This window comes from Agelaius tricolor, unplaced genomic scaffold, assembly GCF_023055355.1.
Source record: "Agelaius tricolor isolate 1412-34295 unplaced genomic scaffold, bAgeTri1.0.p SCAF_54, whole genome shotgun sequence".
NCBI classification, from domain to species: domain Eukaryota; kingdom Metazoa; phylum Chordata; class Aves; order Passeriformes; family Icteridae; genus Agelaius; species Agelaius tricolor.
In genome coordinates this window covers 1,829,118-1,846,545 of record NW_027269314.1, presented here as the reverse complement: position 1 = coordinate 1,846,545, position 17,428 = coordinate 1,829,118, and the positions used below count along the sequence as shown (strand labels likewise).

The window sequence follows — 17,428 nt, the reverse complement described above, 5'->3', positions numbered from 1 at the left end:
TGAGCTCACCCCAAAGCTTCTCCTGTCCAGGGGAACAATCCCAGCTCTCCCAGCAGAGCTGCTCCAGCCCTGGGTTCATCCTGGAGCCTCCTCTGGACTCTGCAGCAGCTCCAGCTCCTCCCTGTGCTGCCACCCCGAGCTCAGGGCTTTAAAACTGCTCCAGGTGGTGACAAAAGTGGTGACAAAAGTGGTGACTCTTCCTCAAAAAAACTGCAGAAAATTCAGAATCCTGGAAAGGACAGGTGGAAATCTCTTCCATGAGTCCTGAAAAGGTGGATCTGAGACCACTTGTGAGCAGCCTGGAGCTGATTCCTGCCCATCCACGAGGGATGTCCATGGAGCAGAGCCTGACCTGACCCTTGTGGTTCCCCTAGGGGAGAGCTGCAGGGGCCACTCCTGCTGGGGTGGAGGGTGGAATGTTGGGATGACACTGCTCCAGCCCCTGGTGCAATCCCATACCCAAAGCTGAATGGGGACAAAGCTCCTGTGGGCTCTGAGCCATCCAGGGGAAATGTCCATCCCAGGGGACCCTCCTGCTCCCATCATCCAGGGGAAATGTCCATCCCAGGGGACCCTCCTGCTCCTGGTCCAGGTGGAGCCATCCAGGGGAAATGTCCATCCCAGGAGAGCCTCCTGGTCCCCCTGGTCCTACCCAGCCCCCCTGGACTGAAATCTGAACCCCAGCCCGGATCTGGGGTGTCATTCCCTGAGCTCCAGAGCAGATTCCCCAGTTTCCCAGTGAGGGGGATGAGGTGGGAGCATGGATGTTCCTCCAGGGCAGGAATGAAATCCCCCCAAACCCACAGACTGCTCTCCCAAAGCAGCCCGGGCTGGCAGGGCTGTCAGGGAGCTGGAGCTGCTGGAAAACGCTGCAGACAGAAGAGGAATTAGAGGAGAAAGAAGTGAAAATGAGCTGGCAGAATCCTGAGGTGACTCATCAGGTGCATCTTGTGAAGTCTCTTTGGAGAAGTAATGAAACCGCGTGTTCTAACAATATTTGCACTGCAGCAGGGAAAGGCATAAATATTGGGATCAATTAATGAAATTAGAGAATTTGACCAAAAAAGCCCTCGTGCTGGCTCAGAAAGCATCCCTCTTCCTTTTTGCTGGTGTCAGTGCCTGCAGTTGGAGAGGAAAATCCCGCAGTTCTGTTTCCCACCCTGCATAAAGGGATGTGGGCAGCCCTGGGGGCACTGGGATGGGCTGGGAAGGCTCCTGGAGCCCCAGGAATTCCTCTCCAGGTGAACAATCACCCCGTGGAAGGTCTCCAGCTGGTGGGCACACAGAGACCTCAGCACTGTGTGGGTGTGGAGCCTCCTTCCCTTTGGGTGCTGGGATTTAGAGCCCCCTGGTCTTTAGCACCAGGATTGTCCTTTGTGTGCCCCAGGCTCTGTTTTCCACCTGGGAAAGGGGGAATGATGATTTTCCTCTGGAAAGGAATTTTTCCTCAGGGAAACTCCAATGTGTATGTGACATTTAGACCTTCAGTTCCTCATCACAGGCAGTGGAGTTCATCACAGAGCTTCATTTTGGAGCCTGGGATGAACTGGGAGTGAAATTTGGGGTCGTTGGTATTGGTGGGTCAATTAATGCAGTTTGCAGCAGATTAATGACCTTATTCCAACAGCATTTTAATGGATTTATATTTGGGACTGGCGACAAAGCTGGGGTGGGGGACGAGGGTTAATGGACACCGTGGCAATGCAGAGCTGAGCAGGGTGAGCACCTGAGGTGCAGGCTGGGTGGGTTTGGTGGGGAAATCATGAGCCAAAAAGAGCCATCACCATCCTGGGCTGTGGCAGCAGCAGGAGCAGAACTCCCCAGGTTCTCCTGGCACAGCTCTCCTTGGAATAATTCCCCCGGTTCCTGGCGGCCTCCACTCAAGAGGATGTTGACAAATTGGAGAGAAGTGAAGGAGCCACGAGGGTGGGGAGAGATTGGCAAAGCAGCCTTGCCAGGGAAGCAGCCAGGAGCCTGGCTCGCGGAAAATTTGTGGGTTTTTAGATGGAAATGGAGCTTAAAGGGTGGATTTGCAGCTCCAAGGACTTGGGGCGAGAACAAACCCAGAGAGAGGAGCCGGGGCCTCGGGGCTGAACGTGAGTTCTTAACAGCAAAACTCAGCAGCTGCTGGGACATTTCAGAGCCCTGGCTTCCCACCCATCCCTGGAGTGATGCACATCAGCCTTTGGGTGTTTGGAGGCGATCATTTGGGTTTAGGTTTTAGTTTAGGTTTAGGAAACCCCTCAGCCTTGGAGAGGAAGGGCAAACCCTGGGGCTGGGGCTGTGCCAGGGCATCTCTGGGCTTGCTGTCTCCTCCTTGTCTCCTCCTGCACCTCTCAGAAGATGCTTCCTCTTCCAGCCCTCACTTTGAGCCAGATTTGGGGGTTTTGGAGCTGTCAGGAGGCAATAGTGAGAGTTTTCAATGAGATTTTTCCTCTCCCCGAGCATTTCTCGGTGCAGTCAGAAATGAGAACTGGTGCCTGTTTATTCTATTTATTGGAAGCCCAGGGTTTATCTGCAGAGCTCCCCATGCTCCCTGCAGGGTTTGCCCCACCTTTGTTCCCCAGCAGGGCTGGATTTCCGCAGGAAGCTCATCCAGGGAGAGGCTGTGCTAAATTTGCCTTGAGATCTCGGTGCAGCAGAGGATTTGGGGTTTGTAGAGCTCTGAAGTCTGGCTCTTCTTGCTCTTCCTTCCCATTTAATGCAAGTTTAATATTGTCTCTCCCTGCCCACGCAGGTGGGAAGGAGCTCAGGTGTGTAAAGGGCCTTTAAATCCATCCTGGTGGGTTGCAGAAAATGAGATTTTTGTCCCAATCCCTTGCGTTTGTTTATTACAGCAGTTAAAAGAGAAATATTTGGGATAAAACTACACTGGGTTTTTTTTACATTTAATGTTCTCTTTTGTTTTTACAGCTGTGGGGAGCTCAAAAAATCAAACAGGTAATACACTTTTAAAAATATTTTCAATTTTCCTTATTATTTTCAAGTATTGCTGCTTTTTCCTGTCCTCCCTCGTTCCCTTTGCCAGTTGCTGTTTTGCCTTCCCATGGAAATGTAAATGCAGAGAACACTCTGCCACCAAAGAGCCTGATTTTTTTCTTTTTATATATATTTATATATTTTGATGTCTTCATTTTCTCCTTCCTGTCTAGTCAAGAGCTTTCTTGTCTCCAGTTTTTTGCAAACAGTTTGACAGTTCCTTGGGAAGGTTTGTGCCTGTGCTGTACCTTCCTCCCTGCAGTCCCAGATCCCTGGGGAATGGATTTCTCCTCACCAGCGAATTCCAGTGCAGCCTCCTGGGCTTGGCAGAAAATCTGGGGGCAAATGTGGGCAAAAAGGGGCCAAGTGAGCTTTGCTGCTGTTGGTCAGTGAGGTGGATTTGGGGTTTTTGGGATCTCCAGAGGCACCAGGGCTGGCTGAGGAGCTGTGGGGGCACAGCACGGTTGGAATTGCTGGAAAATTCAGGTTCTGTGTGGGGATTTTGGGTGTCCCTTGTGGGGCCATCCAGAGAGGGCTGGAGCTGCCTGTTGGTGTCCCAGCTGGTGCTGGAGCACAGGGGAGAAGGTTCTGGAATGGGATCCACAGCTGGAGAGGGGGAGAAGGTTCTGGAATGGGATCCACAGCTGGAGATGGGGGAGAAGGTTCTGGAATGGGATCCACAGCTGGAGATGGGGAGAAGGTTCTGGAATGGGATCCACAGCTGGAGATGGGGAGAAGGTTCTGGAATGGGATCCACAGCTGGAGAGGGGGAGAAGTTTCTGGAATGGGATGCACACCTGGAGATGGGGAGAAGGTTCTGGAATGGGATGCACACCTGGAGATGGGGAGAAGGTTCTGGAATGGGATGCACACCTGGAGATGGGGAGAAGGTTCTGGAATGGGATGCACACCTGGAGATGGGGAGAAGGTTCTGGAATGGGATGCACACCTGGAGATGGGGAGAAGCTCCTGAACTGGATCCCCCAATTGTGTTTGGGCCTCGGGGGTTTTGGGGTTTTCCCTGTGGCCCCTTTGCTTCCCCTGCAGGTTAAAGGGATTTTTCTCCTCATCCTCCCCATCCCTCTGCCACAGCCAGGCTTTCCCCACCTTTCCTACCCAGGACATTCCAGCCCCAATGGAGGTGCTGAGAACAGGCAGGGACAGAAAATCATTTTCCTTTTCCCTCCTCAATCTGCCTTTCCTGGGGCTCAGGTGCAGCCGGGGGTGGCTTTGGGGACACAGAGCCAAGCAAAAGCCACTCTGTGTATGTGAGGGTCAATGATTTCCTCCTAAAGGATTAAAATGAATTTAAATATTTAATTTAATTTCATTAATTACTGCAGGAGAGGGGAGAGCAGTGCCGGGGAGGGGTTTTGTGGGGGCTGCTGAGCCCAAAGTGCCTTTGGTGAGAGCGAAGAGGGTCCCGGGGGGGGAAATTCCAGGGCCTGCGTGGTCACAGGAGGTGTTTGGAGCTGAGGGGTGGCTGTGCTGGGCCCTGTGCCCTCAGTGGGACTCTCTGGTGCCACTTTTCCAGGCCATCATCCACCCTGACACCAACGAGACCATCTTCATGCCTTTCCGCATGTCAGGTACGCTGCGTCCGCCATTCCCCTGCACTTGGGATAAAACACTGGGGTGGGGTTCTCCTCTTTGGAAACTGAATCTGCTCACCATTTAAACCATGAAGGAAAGAATTCCAACACCAAAATCCCTTTGCAAGCCAGGAAAATGAGGAACCTAAATTCCACTGTGAGATTTAGTGCTTAATATTTTCTTTTTTCCTTTCCTTTCCTTTCCTTTCCTTTCCTTTCCTTTCCTTTCCTTTCCTTTCCTTTCCTTTCCTTTCCTTTCCTTTCCTTTCCTTTCCTTTCCTTTCCTTTCCTTTTCCTTTTCCTTTTCCTTTTCCTTTTCCCCTTTTCCCTCTTCCCTTTTTCTTTTTTCCTTTTTCCTTTCCTTTTTTCCCTTTCCCTTTTCCCCCCGTTCTTTTTTTCTCCCTTTCCTTTTTCCTTTCCTCTTTCCTTTTCCCTTTTCCTTTTCCCTTTTCCCTTTTCATTTTCCTTTTTCTTTTTCCTTTTTCTTTCCTTTTTCCTTTCCTGTTTCCTTTTTCCTTTTTCCTTATCCTTTTTCCTTTCCCCTTTCCCCTTTCCTTTCCTCTTTCCTTTTCCCTTTTCCTTTTCCCTTTTCCCTTTTCATTTTCCTTTTTCTTTTTCCTTATCCTTTTTCCTTTCCCCTTTCCCCTTTCCTTTTTTCCCCTTTCCTTTTTTTCCCTTTTCCTTTTTCCTTTCCTTTCCGTCACTATTGGGAGCATTTTAACTTTGCAGTAAATGGCAAATCTTGCACCCACAACTTCAGGGGTGTAAAATCCAGGTCAGCAGCTTGATCCATCCTCACTGGATGAAGAGGAGGGGGCTGGGGGATTTATTCCCCAGGAAAGAATGGGCTGATCCCTGTTTTTCCATGGGTTATGATATCCAATAGCCCCAGCACTGGCATTCCAGGGAGGATCAGCTCCTCTGTGCCTTAATGAGCTGTTTAATGATTAAAAATTAAATTAAAAACCCTCTTTGGGGTTTCCTCCCCCGTGCTCAGGTCCCCAGCAGCTTTTCTGGGAATGCCAGTGCAGCCCTGGTGCTTTTCCAGCAGATTTATTTCAATAAGCAGGACCTTTCCCATGGTTTTGGGTGCAACATCCCCTGGTTTGGGCACAGGGGAAATGAACAGGCTTTGTGCTCAGTGCTTTGGGGGATGATGCTGAGGGTGAATGGGGGAGAAGCCAGCACCCTCTGCTCTGCTGCCTTGTCCTGGATTTGTCTCCCAGTTTTTTCTTCCTCTCAGGTCTTTGCCCTTTTTGGCTGTAAATTGGATGCAGGAAGTGCAGTCAGTGATATTGGGGAAAGGCTCTGAGACCTCCCTGTGGAAGTCAGGGAGATGAATTATAATTAGCACAGGAATTGGCAGCCACAGCAGGGGGAATGTGAAGCGTTTGATTTCTGTGGTGCTCAATAAAACTTGAGGAAAAGACTTGGGAGAGCTTGAAAAGCAAAATTAAAAGATGGGAAAACCAGGAGGGTCCTGCAGTTGTGGGTTGGAGCATCAGGTGGAGCTCCAGGATGTCCCAGGGTGGTGGCACTGAGGGCACCTGGTTGTGCCAGGAGTCCCTAAATGGGGACATTTATTCAAATTCATTAATTTATTTGTTTTTCCCCCCACAGGTTACATTCCCTTTGGAACCCCCATTGTAAGTATTTGGTTGTGGGCACCAGGAAATGATCCCTGAGCACAATTCTGCACCAGGAAATGATTCCTGAGCACAATTGTGCACACTCCAGCTCAGCACCTTGTGCCATCCCCACCTTCCCCATTTCCTGTAACAAGGGATCCATCATGGAAATCCCACCCTCTGCTTGAGGGTGTTTAATCTGTTATTGAGGGTTTTATCTATTAATGTGTTGAGAAATAATTGTATTTATCTATTATCTATTGGGTTATTGATGAATTAACCCAACCTCTGTTTAAAGGGTATTTATCTATTAATGTATTGAGGGTATTTATCTATTATTTATTGGGTTATTGATGAATTAACCCAACCTCTGTTTAAAGGGTATTTATCTATTAATGTATTGAGAGTTTTTATCTATTATCTATTGGGTTATTGATGAATTAACCCACCCTTTATTTGAGGGTATTTATCTACTATTTATCTACTATTGAGGTTAATTATCTGTTCATATATTGAGGTTGTTTATCTATTCTATATGAGAATACTGATGAATTAACCCAGCCTCTGGTTGAGGGTATTTGTCTATTATTAAGGGGGATTTATCCATTAATATATTGAGGTTATTTATCTACTATTTATGAGGTTATTTAGGAATTAACACAACCTCTGAGGTTATTTATTATTGAGGTTATTTTTCTATCAATCTGTTGAGGTTATTTATCTATTATCTATTATTATCCATTATATCAATTGAGGTTATTGATGAATTAATCCAACCCTCGTTCAAGGTTATTTATCTATTATTGAGGTTATTTATTTTTTAATATATTGAGATTATTTAACTGTTATCTATCAGGTTATTGATGAATTAACCCAACCCCTATTTGAGGTTATTTGGCTACTATTGATGTTATTTATCTTTTAATATATTGAGATTATTTAACTGTTATCTATCAGGTTATTGATGAACTAACCCAACTTCTGTTCGAGGTTATTTATCCACTATTGAGGTTATTTATTTATTCATATGGAGAGGTTATTTTGTATTAAATATCAGGTTATTGATGAATTAACCCAGCTTCTGTTTGAGGTTATTTAGCTGCTATTGATGCTATTTATTTATTCATATAGAGAGTTTATTTATCTGTTATCTATCAGGTTATTGATGAACTAATCCAACCTCTGCTTGAGGTTATTTAGCTGCTATTGAGGTTATTTATTTATTCATATGGAGAGGGTATTTTGTATTAAATACCAGGTTATTGATTAATTAATCCAATCTCTGTTTGAGGTTATTTATCCATTTAAAATCGTTCCCACAACCTCCTTCAGTACCTTCATCTTTCCCTCTGCAAAGCTGAACTCATTGCTGGCAAAATGCAGCTCCTGCAACTCTCAGATTTCATTTTTGGACACTTTTATTTTGCATTTCTGTGGTTTAAGGGTCTCTTCCCAACATGAGGAGCTCCAGCTTGGCCAGGCAATGCTGTGTGCCCTCGTTTAGGTTAATTAATCCAAAGATGAAGAGGAAGGGGGAAAGATGAAGGTGCTGAAGGAGGTTGTGGGAACGATTTTAAATGGATAAATAACCTCAAATAGAGGCTGGGTTAATTCATCAATAGCCTGATATTTAATACAAAATAACCTCTCCATATGAATGAATAAATAACCTCAATAGTAGATAATTAAACAGAGGCTGGGTTAATTCATAATAACCTGATAGATAATAAAAAATAACCTCTCCATATGAATAAATAAATAACCTCAATAGTAGATAAATAACCTCAAACAGAGGTTGGGTTAATTGATCAATAACCTGGTATTTAATACAAAATAACCTCAATATATTAAAGATAAATAACCCCAATAGTGCATAAATAACCTTGAATAGGGGTTGGGTTAATTCATCAATAACCTGGTATTTAATACAAAATAACCTCAATATATTGATAGATAAATAACCTCAATAGTGCATAAATAACCTTGAATAGGGGTTGGGTTAATTCATCAATAACCTGGTATTTAATACAAAATAACCTCAATATATTGATGGATAAATAACCTCAATAGTGCATAAATAACCTTGAATAGGGGTTGGGTTAATTCATCAATAACCTGGTATTTAATACAAAATAACCTCAATATATTGATAGATAAATAACCTCAATACCAGATAAATAACCTTGAATGAAATTGGGTTAATTAACCTCCTGAGGCAGTGCCTGAGGGTGATTTCTCCTTGTTTTGGGGAATTTGGGGAGTGTTTGGGTGCTCTCCATGGCCAAAGGCAGAAGGGAGAGAATCCTGCCTGTTTTCCTCCTGCTGAATTGTCACCTCATCCCAACAGGAACGGCTCGTTTAGCCCAGTTTTGTGGGAAACTGAGGCACACCTTGCCCCCAAAAAAATTGGAGTCGAGAGGCGCTTTATCCTCGAAGCCACCAGCTCCTGCTTCAGCTTCTTGGTCCAGCAAAATGGTCGAAGGAGCAAAAGAGACGAAATTAAATCTGCTTAAACGCAGGGGTGCTGCAGGCCTGGCTCAGGGCTGTCACCCCTGCCCTAGGAGGGGCTCAGCAGGGCCGCTGCTGTTTGTTGTGGTGGGCAAAGCCTCGGTGGGAACTTTGTGTGGGGCATTTTAAAAGAAAAGGTTAAACAAAAACGAGTTAACGATCAAATTGACAATGAAATCGGCCCCAATCCAGAGCTGTCAGAGGAGCCGAGAGCTGTCAGATGAGCCCAATTTCAGGAGCTGTAAAGGATAAACTGGAACCTCTTGTCATTTAGAAAAAAAAAAAAAAAAAAAAAAACCCAAACGTTTCAAATGTTAAAATTAAAATGTAACATTTATGCCAATCGATCTGTGAAATTTAGTGACAAAATTGGCAGCCTGCTCCAGCATAAAAACAGTTTGAGTCTTCTATTCCACAAAGGGGGATGGGATTTCCTCAAGAGAGGCTCGGGCTGGGCCGTCCTTGTCCCCAGGGAGGATTTGTGCCTGTCCCCAGGTGGGATTTGGGGTCAGCGGGTGCCCCGAGCCGTGAGCGGGGTGGGGATGAGCAGTTTAGGGCCACGGCCCTCCCCGGGGTGTTTCCCTGCAGAATAATCCAGTCTGGGGCAGCTCATTGTGAAGGGGATTAAGGCTTTGGGGGAATAATGGGAGCTTGGCAGCAGCTCCCCTGACACCTCCAAATCCCAAATCCCAAATCCCGGCAATGTTCCTACTCCCCCTGGCCCTGCCCTGGGCTTGGCCTCTCCATCCTTTGGGGTTTGGGGCTGACCCCACAGCAGAGGGGCAGCCTGGGCTGTGTGTGACTGTGCAGGGTTTGGCTTTGCCCTTTTCCCAATTCCAGCCCAGATTTGGGGCTGACCCCACAGCAGAGGGGCAGCCTGGGCTGTGTGTGACTGTGCAGGGTTTGGCTTTGCCCTTTTTTCCCCATTTCCAGCCCAGATTTGGGGCTGACCCCACAGCACAGGGACAGCCTGGGCTCTGTGTGACTGTGCAGGGTTTGGCTTTGCCCATTCTCCCATTTCCAGACTGGGTTTGGGGCCAACCCCACAGCAAAGGGGACAGCCTGGGCTCTGTGTGTGTGCAGGGTTTGGCTTTGCCCTTTTCCCAATTCCAGCCCAGATTTGGGGCTGACCCAACAGCAGAGGGGCAGCCTGGGCTGTCTGTGACTGTGCAGGGTTTGGCTTTGCCCTTTTTTCCCCATTTCCAGCCCAGATTTGGGGCTGACCCCACAGCAAAGGGGACAGCCTGGGCTCTGTGTGACTGTGCAGGGTTTGGCTTTGCCCTTTTTTCCCCATTTCCAGCCCAGATTTGGGGCTAACCCCACAGCAGAGGGGCAGCCTGGGCTCTGTGTGTGTGTGCAGGGTTTGGCTTTGCCCTTTTTTCCCCATTTCCAGCCAGGATTTGGGACTGACCCCACAGCAGAGGGACAGCCTGGGCTCTGTGTGACTGTGCAGGGTTTGGCTTTGCCCTTGTCCCCGTTCCCAGCCCAGGAGGGAGAGGATCCAGCCCCTGGAATTCTTTCCCTACAAAGCAGCTGTTGGGCTGGAGCCTCTTCCCCAGGCTGCTGTTTCCTCTTTGGGGGGAAGATTTATCCACCTTTAGGAAATTCAGTTCAACCTTGGCCTTGAGGGCAGAGTGCTGCTGCCACCACAGCTTTCAGCACCCGATTTCCCCCAGCCATCCAAAATTGGGGTCTGGGTGAGGTTTTAGGGAACCCCTGAGGACCCAGGTGAGAATCTGGGGCTGCAGGTGGCCGTCCCACCTTAGGCAGGATTTGGGGTTAGAGCTGGGGCTGCTCAGGGCTCCCTGATGTCCATGGGGTGGCTTTGGGGCCACCAAGGGCCCTTCACACCTGATCACCAATTAAATTCTGTCGCTGACACTTCGCCAGTGTTTAGGAGCTCTTTTTTTTCTTTTTTTTTTTTTTATATATTTTGTTTTCCTTCTTAGTTATTTTTTCCCCTGACAGTAATTAAAAGTGAAATTGTACATTTCTTGACAGACTCTTGCACATATGGAGAGTTTGCATTTAAACGTGCCTCTTTCAGTCATACAGATTTTGGGTGCTCTTTTTTTTCTTTATTTATTTATTTTTCCCGCCGGAATTTTCCCCCCGGCGCTCAGCCCCAGCCTCTGCCTGGCCCTGTTCCTTCCCCAGCCTCATCCTCCCGCTGGTTTGGGGGGCACCAGGGGCTTGGGGTTGGGCTTGGGGTTAGGGGGAGCTTCGTTTGGGGCCGCGTTAATTAATGCCGAGCTCCGCGTGGGGGGAACGGAGCCGTAAATTAGTGGGAGCTGGCTCCGGGCCAGGGAACAAAGTCCCTGCAACTCCACGAGAGTGGGAGGAAAAGCTGGAGGAGGAGGAGGAGAAGGGAGAGGGGATGGGAAGGGAACGAGGCCGCCCAAGCCCCGGCCCCCTTTTGTTCGGCGCCGTTTGAGACGTTCCCTCCATCCCTGGGGATGGCCCCAGCTCATCACCCCTGGGAGGACAGAACTCCATCCCATCCCTCCCCAAATTCCTGGGAATGAGCTGGGAGGAGGCTCTGGGGAAGGTCTGAGGGTGGGGATGAGCTCCCAGCGTTTGGGGTGAATGGATGGGGTTAAAGAGTGGCTCAAGCTGTGAATTCTGTGGGGTTTTGCAGGCAGGAAACACCTCCAGGAACGTGGGGAGCTCAGGGCACAGGGAGGGAGGCAAGGATGGCAGGGTTCTCTTGTCTTGCTGGGAATTCTTTGTCCTGGCTGTGTTTGTGGGGCTGGTCCTTGGGATCCCCTTTGCATCCTTTTTTCTCTTCAGCTTCTGATGGCCTAAACCAGGAAACATGGCACTAAAACAAGAAAAATGCTTTAAACCAGGAAACATGGCTCTAGAACAAGAAAAATTATCCTAAACCAGGAAAAATGGCCCTAAAGCAGGAAACATGGCCCTAAAACAAGAAAAAAATGCCCTAAAGCAGGAAAAATTGCCCTAAACCAGTAAAAAAAAGACCCTAAAACAAGAAAAATGGCTCTATAGCAGGAAAAATGTCCCTGAAGCAGTAAAGATGGTCCTAAGAAAAGGAAAACTGCCTTAAAGCAGGAAAAATGGCCCTAAAACAAGAACTGCCTGAAAGCAGGAAAATGTCCTTAAAACAAGAAAAAAAACTGGCTTAAACCAGGAAAAATGACCCTAAAACAGGGAAAAGTTGCCTTCAACCAGTAAAAAATGTCCCTAAAACAAGAAAAATGGCTCTATAGCAGGAAAAATGTCCCTAAAGCAGGAAAGATGGTCCTAAGAAAAGAAAAGCTGCCTGAAAGCAGGAAAAATGGCCCTAAAACAAGGAGAACTGCCTGAAAGCAGGAAAAATGTCCCTAAAACAAGAAAAAAAACTGGCTTAAACCAGGAAGGCTGGCCCTGAGGCAGGTATTTGGTGTGTCAGGGATGGGACTTGCAGAGCTGTGTCCCTGTGGTGCTGTCAGACACGGCCCAAGGACACCCTCAGGCCCTGGACACACCTGTGTGGCCCCAGGTGCTGCCAGGAGTGACCTTGCAGAGCCCCTGGTGTCCCAGTGCAAGCCCCAGCAGGGAACATCTGGCCAGATGTGCTGGGCTGGGCTGCCCCGAGCCTCGGGGGGACAGCAGTGACACATCAAAAAAGATTAATTAATTAAAATTTAATGAAAATAAAACCCAGGCTCCCAAACAGGAGTAAAGTGCTCCTAGGTGGCTCTGCTGTCCTCAGATTCCAGTGGGATTTTCTCCTGGTGCCCCAAAGAGGAATATGCCAAAGGAAAATGAGGACCCCCTGTTCACTGCCAGTAGTGGCAGCTTTGAGTTCTTGCCTCCTTGCAAGGTTTGTGTTTCCCTCCAGAAACACCTGGATTAGGGAATTGTTTGGGTTTTCATGGGGTCTTTGGGCAGTGCCAGCTGCCAGGGGATTTTCAGGGTGTATCACGAGCAGGTGATTATTAATTATGATAATTAAAGGTGCAGAGCTTTCAGGGGCAGTGACAACAGCCAGTTCCACCCCTGGAAGACGGAGAGACAGGAGGCTGATAATGACTGGGATGACAAAAATAACAGGAATGAAATAAAGCCAGAAATGAGGATAATTTATTCAAGTCCCTGGAAATCAGCTTGGCTGTTTGCACGCCTGGAGAAGCACGGAGAGCAAAGCAGGGATGCTTTAATAATGAGAGAATCTCTCCTCTTGCAGGTTGTTGGTCTCCTCTTGCCCAACCAGACCCTGGCCTCCACTGTGTTTTGGCAGGTGAGATCCTTGGAAGGGTGGGAATGTGGGGAGATGTCTTGGTTTGAACAGCCAGGTGTCTGCTGAGGAAGGCAAAAGCCTCCCTTGAAATGGAAAATGTAAATCCCCTCCTTGTGAATTATTATGATTTTGAAATTAAGGGGCTCTCAGGCGAAGATGTGGGAATAGGAAGAACAGTTCTTTATTAGGGAAAATTTAAAAATACAAATGCAGTGGTACAAACAAAAAGAAACCAAACCCCTGTCAGGGGGTGGCACAGCCCCATCCCATGGGGGCTCAGCCCTCCTGCAGTGCCAGCTGTGGCTCTGCTGGAGCAGGGATCCTGCACAAGGGGGGAGTTTTCCTCTGCAGCTCCAGGGCTGCTGCAGATGGGCCTGGGCTCCCTCTGGCCATGCAGGGCAGCAGAAGCTGCTCCTCTGGCAATGCAGGGGGCAAAGGCTGCTGGGGTGTCCCAAACCTCAGATTGGATCCAGGTAGGAATGCTTGGCTCCTCCCCTGGGCGGAGCATCTCCCCATGGGATGATGGAATTGGATCAGCCATGCTGGGACACTCAGTGGCCCATTTACAGAAGATAATTGATAATTAATGGCCCATGAACAGCAGATAATTAATAATTAATGGTCCATGAACAGAAGAGACCTCCTGGAGGGAGGATTGGTTGTGGAAGAGATAAAGAAAACTGCCCCATGAGCAGCAGATACCTGCCCCAGCTCTGACAGGTGGCAGTAAAATACACACATATCTTACATCCCAGGACAGGAGGGAAGAGCTGGGTTTTGCCCAGAGGACAGACTGCTGCTGTGGCTGTCCCTCCTGGCTGTGCTGTAGGGACAGGATGTGCCTGGATCCATTCAGGGAAAGGCCTGCAAGGGGCTGGAAACAAATCTGGGCTCCCCTTTTTCATCCCACACCTCCCTGTGCCATGGCAAGGAAGAGGCAGAGCAGGCCAGAAGCAAAAATCAGATTTTTGGAGCCATTTTGTCTGGGTGTAAATGGCTTTTTCATGTGCACATCCATGGAGGTGCTGGCCCTAAACTCACCCATCTGCCTTTGGGAGGACAGGGAGTTGGGATTTTCCTTGGGGAATGATGTTGGAAGGGCTGGGGATGATGGGAGGCCCTGTTGCTGGGAATTTTGGGAATAGATGTCCATGGCCAAGCCCAGGACTCCTGCACTGAGTCTGCTCCAGGAACTCTGGGGGAAAACAATCTGTGTGTAGGGAGGTGCTGGTGTGATTTCCCATTCAGATTCTGGGAATTAAGAGTAAGGGGAGGAAGCAGGCACGGGAAGGAGAGCTCCATAGTAAACACACCACGAGTGTGATTCCGTCGCCAGCTGAAACGAAGGAACGAGTTATTTTCAGCCTCCTTTCTGTGGCAAATGTCTTTTTATTGTCTGCACTGAGAGTGGGGATGGAGCTGTGCAGCCAGGAAGGCTCAGAGCAGAGCGGGATCTGCTGGGAGCACAGCGGGACAGCCGAGCCAGGCGTCTGGGGTCTGCTGGGTTTGGCTGGGAGCTGTCCCACAGGAGGAGTGTAGGGGACATCCTGGGTCACTCAGGGCTGTGAAGGCCACTCACCTGCCCTGTTTAGGGACATCTGGGATGGAATCCCAGGCTGGTTTGGGTGGGAAGGGACAGTAAATCCCATCCCATTCCACCCCAGGTGGGCAGGGACGCCTCCCACCATCCCAGGGTGCTCCAAGCCCTGTCCAGCCTAGCCTTGGACACTTCCAGGGATTCAGGGGCAGCCCCAAGTGCTCTGTTCCAGCCAGTTTAATGCCATGTGTGTCCATAAGCTGGGCCATCTGCTCGTCTCCTGCTCCTCAGAAGCCTCCTGGGAGCCTTTGGAGCTCAGGAAGGGCCTGCTGGAATGACACTGCTGCATCCTGACTGTACATGGGTTTGGCCAGGACACCAAGAGGAATTTCTTCATGTTAAAGGAGATTGGATATTGGCAGGGGCTGCCCAGGGTGGTGGTGGAGACCCCATCCCTGGAGATGTCCAAGGAAGGCCTGGACAGGGCACTCAGAGCTCTGGGCTGGGGACAACGGGGCATTGGACACAGCCTGGGCTTAGTGACCTTGGAGGGATTTTCCAGCCTCAGTGATCCCGGGATTCTGTGGGATTAAAATCCAACAGCAGAGAGGGAGATGGGGCCAGGAGAGGAGTTGCCCATCCAGGGAAGCAGAGCTGCCCTTGGGACACTGTACACCTTGGAATTCCCATCCCTCCATTTGAAGGGCCTAGACCCTGCACCAGCGAAGTGCTGAGCTTGGAGCAGTCCAAGGGCAGGTGAGATTTCCCTCAGAACTCCCAGAAGGTCAGATTCTGTTGGGTTTGTGCTGATTTTGTGTCTCTCTGTCCTGCAGTGGTTGAACCAGAGCCACAACGCGTGTGTGAACTATGCAAACCGCAACGCGAGCAAGGTGAGCCAGCTGTCACTGAGAGGTGACAAACACCCCTGGCTCCTGATTTCAGGGACTGAGGGTGGCTGACAAACCTCCCTGGTCCCTGACTTCATGGTGACGGTGGGGGTGACAAACACCCCTGGCTCCTGATTTCAGGGTGAGGGTGGCCATGAAAAACCTCCCTGGGCCCTGACTCCAGACTGAGGGCAGCTGACAAACCTCTCTGGGCCCTGATTTCAGGGCAATGAGGGTGGCCATGACAAACCTCTCTGGTTCCTGACTTTGGGGTGAGGGTGGCTGTGACAAACCTCTCTGGTTCCTGACTCCAGGGCAGTGAGGGTGGCCATGACAAACCTCTCTGGTTCCTGATTTCAGGGCAGTGAGGGTGGCCATGACAAACCTCTCTGGTTCCTGACTCCAGGGCAGTGAGGGTGGCCATGACAAACCTTTCTGGTTCCTGACTTTGGGGTGAGGGTGGCCATGACAAACCTCTCTGGGCCCTGACTTTGGGGTGAGGGTGGCTGACAAACCTCTCTGGTTCCTGACTCCAGGGCAGTGAGGGTGGCCATGACAAACCTCTCTGGTTCCTGACTTTGGGGTGAGGGTGGCTGACAAACCTCTCTGGGCCCTGACTTTGGGGTGAGGGTGGCTGACAAACCTCTCTGGTTCCTGACTCCAGGGCAGTGAGGGTGGCCATGACAAACCTCTCTGGTTCCTGACTTTGGGGTGAGGGTGGCTGACAAACCTCTCTGGGCCCTGACTTTGGGGTGAGGGTGACCATGACAAACCTCCCTGGGCCCTGACTCCAGGGACTGAGGGTGGTGAGAATGAAAAGGAGCAGGTTCAATGGAGTTGCCCAAAAATAACTTTAATAACAGAGTGAAAAACAACAAACGTGGAGAAGTTGAGCACCGCATGAGGGGCAGGATCCAAATGCCTGAGACAAAGGGAAAGAAACAATATGTACACTTGGGGGTGGAACATTCTGGAATTATAACCATATAGGGGAAACAAGTAACCAATAGGGGAGCAGAACTTACCATAACATATAGGGGATACATAACAGGGCATAACCAATAGGGGAGCAGGACTTGGACAGCTTAGCATAACAACACCAAAGGCTTGTGGGGGAACCCTCAAGCTCACCCTAAGTTAAACAAATGATTCCCAGGGCTCGAAACTCATGCCTGGTTCTTTTGGGGTAAAATCTGGCTGACTCTGAATCCCAGCCAGACCAATTCCCACATACAGCCATGAGGCAGCTGTGGGCCTGCCCCGGGGCATTCCCACATGGAAACACCAATCCTGCCTCTTCCCTGCCCATGAAACCTCTGGGGTGCCCACTGGGGGATTTCTAGACTGGCCATTGTCCTGTGTTTAAACTCAGTGTAACCAGCACAAGGATCTGGGAATCACTGCAGGCACAGAAATGAGGCTCAGGGCCTTGGAGCTGAACCAGTCCATGGTCCCAACTGGTCTGGAATGGTTTAACTGGGATCTGAAGGAGCACAGAGCAGAATGGTGCCTGGGTTGGGGGAGCAGGAGGAAGCTCCATGATCCCATCTCCCAGGGGTTTTGTTCATGATGGTGGCAGTGGGAAGTGCTGGGGCTGTCCCTGGGAAGTGCTGGGGCTGTCCCTGCTCCATCCTTGGTGATGCTGTCCCTGCTCCATTCTCAATGGGGCTGTCCCTGTTCCATCCTTGCTGGGCTGTCCCTGGTCCCCTCCTTCTCCTCAGCCTCCATTCATCCCGTGTTGGGATGTGGGAAGCTGAGCTGGAATCCATCCAGCTCACTGAGAGAACATTTCACAGATGAAATATTGACTGTGGCGAGTTTGGGGTTCAGCACTCCAGGGTAGGAATGCTAATTTGGTACCATTTGCTGAATTTCACTCACATCCTTCCTTTGAGCTGCTATTATTATAATTTTCTGATGCCAATTAATTTTCCATTCCCTGTAACCTTGCTCAGGAGGCCATGATTTCCTCGCTTTTGCCTCTTGGGATGACAGCCCATGTGTCACAGAACAATATGACAAAATTAAACCTGTCTCTGCTCTGAAACAAATAC

At 49.3% G+C, this 17,428-nt stretch overlaps 1 protein-coding gene across 2 annotated transcripts in view; it reads left to right on the top strand.

Annotated features, from left to right (window-relative positions):
• Positions 1–17,428, top strand: part of SFXN5 (sideroflexin 5) — a 117,344-nt gene that overhangs the window by 39,319 nt on the left and 60,597 nt on the right. For both annotated transcript variants that reach the window (XM_071455833.1, XM_071455834.1), the window contains exons 4-8: positions 2,914–2,940; positions 4,514–4,568; positions 6,192–6,217; positions 12,897–12,950; positions 15,321–15,377. In XM_071455833.1, coding sequence (XP_071311934.1) covers positions 2,914–2,940; positions 4,514–4,568; positions 6,192–6,217; positions 12,897–12,950; positions 15,321–15,377 — 219 coding nt within the window. The remainder of the gene's footprint in view (positions 1–2,913; positions 2,941–4,513; positions 4,569–6,191; positions 6,218–12,896; positions 12,951–15,320; positions 15,378–17,428) is intronic.